This window comes from Pterocles gutturalis, unplaced genomic scaffold (assembly GCF_000699245.1).
Source record: "Pterocles gutturalis isolate BGI_N339 unplaced genomic scaffold, ASM69924v1 scaffold9603, whole genome shotgun sequence".
NCBI classification, from domain to species: domain Eukaryota; kingdom Metazoa; phylum Chordata; class Aves; order Pterocliformes; family Pteroclidae; genus Pterocles; species Pterocles gutturalis.
The window spans coordinates 2555-3726 of record NW_010123013.1 but is presented as its reverse complement, the minus strand read 5'-3'; the positions used below and the strand labels follow the sequence as shown (position 1 = coordinate 3726).

The window sequence follows — 1172 nt, the reverse complement described above, 5'->3', positions numbered from 1 at the left end:
TTGGTGTCACCCTCTTCCAGGTGCCACCACGCACATGGGCAGAGCCCGACAGAGGAGGTCTCCATCCCCAGAAGGGATGGATGGAGGACATCTCCTTGCCTTGGAAAGGACCCGTCCTGCCCCACAGACCCCACTGGAGACACACCAGCCCACGAGACATTTCTTCTCTGTGGAAGCCACAGCTGCAAGCACCCCTCTGTGCCCCCTGGACAATTTTTTGGGGCTACCCATTACTTCCAGCATCAGCCCGGGCAGGACGTGGGGGCAGCCTACCTTGGAGAGAGGAGAGAAGGAGCAGAAGGAGGACCTTCATCCCGGGCAGCTCTGTGCTTTGGCACGGCCTCTGAGGAGAACGCAGTGCCTGAAGGGGTACAAAGGAAAGAGGCCATGTCAGCATTTGGGTATCAACCGTCCCACGGGGTCAGGGAATGGAGAGCCAAGGCCGTGGCAGTGGGACATCAGCTGGTGTCATGGCCAGTTCCGCGCTGCCTCTGCCACTGGGAGGACCCACTGGCATCCCGGGGCTGGAAGGACGGGGGATGCCAGCAGCCAGGTCCCTGGGCATGGAGAGGGTGCCCCACCGCCCCGGCACGGGTGCCAACCGCCAACAATTCAGCCCGGGGAGGGGTCCCCTCTTCCGCTCCTTGCTTCACATCTCGGTTCGGGCTTTGGCTTCTTATCGTGAGCGACAGAAACAGAAGGAAACAGTGGTTTCCTACTTTAACAGCCCTAAAATGATCTTCTCAGGGGCTTTCAGCTTCTGCACATTACCTGAGGAGCCAGGCACATTGCAAACGGCTCTGTCATCTCAGCCTGGCAGCAATGGGCTCTCCCTGGCTCACCCCGGCAACGCCGACGCAGCGACCGCAGCTGACAAAACCCCTTCTGCCCCTCGCCACCAGCGGGGCGCTGCACTCTGCACCCCCTTCCCAAACCCCTCGCCCTGCACACTGCTCCACCGCCCTTTTCTTTGTCTTTACATGCGGCCACGGCTCCCGTGCCTGCACCCAGGCGAGCGCTGAGCACCCTGGGGTGCCGCCTTTTTTGCCCCCCCCCCAGCCGCAGCCTTCGCACCCGCAGCCCTTCATCGTGCTTTCTGCCTTCCCCACGCCACCAACGGCATCTCCGGCGCTGTTGGGATGCACTGAGCTTCTCCTCCTCCTCGCCCTGCC

At 62.3% G+C, this 1172-nt stretch overlaps 1 protein-coding gene across 1 annotated transcript in view; it reads right to left on the bottom strand.

Moving 5' to 3' along the window:
* GPR56 (G protein-coupled receptor 56) overlaps positions 1 to 313 on the bottom strand; it is a 6435-nt gene extending 6122 nt beyond the window's left edge. The window contains exon 1 of the mRNA XM_010077737.1: positions 274 to 313. Coding sequence (XP_010076039.1) covers positions 274 to 313 — 40 coding nt within the window. The remainder of the gene's footprint in view (positions 1 to 273) is intronic.
* Positions 314 to 1172: the final 859 nt, after the last annotated feature.